General features: G+C 33.2%; 1 protein-coding gene across 4 annotated transcripts in view; it reads right to left on the bottom strand.

The window, feature by feature from the left end:
• LOC119590682 (zinc finger protein OZF-like) overlaps positions 1-434 on the bottom strand; it is a 5,285-nt gene that overhangs the window by 2,255 nt on the left and 2,596 nt on the right. For 2 of the 4 annotated variants that reach the window (XM_037939368.1, XM_037939366.1), the window contains exons 2-3: positions 285-388; positions 8-80 (exon numbers count right to left, since the gene is read on the bottom strand). In XM_037939368.1, coding sequence (XP_037795296.1) covers positions 8-80; positions 285-377 — 166 coding nt within the window. In that variant the 5' untranslated portion in view covers positions 378-388. Of the gene's footprint in view, positions 1-7; positions 81-284; positions 404-434 lie in introns of all 4 variants that reach the window. The other 2 variants (XM_037939367.1, XM_037939369.1) reach the window with 2 other exon arrangements.

The following is a 434-nucleotide window of genomic DNA, read 5'->3' as shown; positions in this document are numbered from 1 at the left end:
TCCTCACATGCTGTTTCAGTAGGGCTCCTATCATTGGCAATATGCTGCTGGTCTCCACTGTTCTCCAAAGACTGTGGAAACTGCATGGTACATAAAGAATAATTATATTAAATCAAGTGACAATGAAGCTACTCTGAAGGGATTAAAGAGGGTTGAGCCAACATTTTTTTTTTTACACATAAAATATGAAGCACATTTTTTTTTTCCAATTTAAATTTTAAAAATATTAGGCAAAAGTATTATTTAAAATCCAAAAAAATACAATCAATAAAAGAGAACATTACCCTTTCTTCTGTTATCTTCCCATGGTCACTCTGTTCTGTTTCCTCTAGTTCCCCACAACTCCTCTTGCTGTCTCCATAAATCACTTCATCCATTACTGTAGTTCCTAAGAAGAGAGATGCTATATTTCATTATTGATGATGATGATAAAA

This window comes from Penaeus monodon, chromosome 27, assembly GCF_015228065.2.
Source record: "Penaeus monodon isolate SGIC_2016 chromosome 27, NSTDA_Pmon_1, whole genome shotgun sequence".
NCBI classification, from domain to species: Eukaryota; Metazoa; Arthropoda; class Malacostraca; order Decapoda; family Penaeidae; genus Penaeus; species Penaeus monodon.
This window is presented reverse-complemented; position numbering and strand designations above follow the sequence as displayed.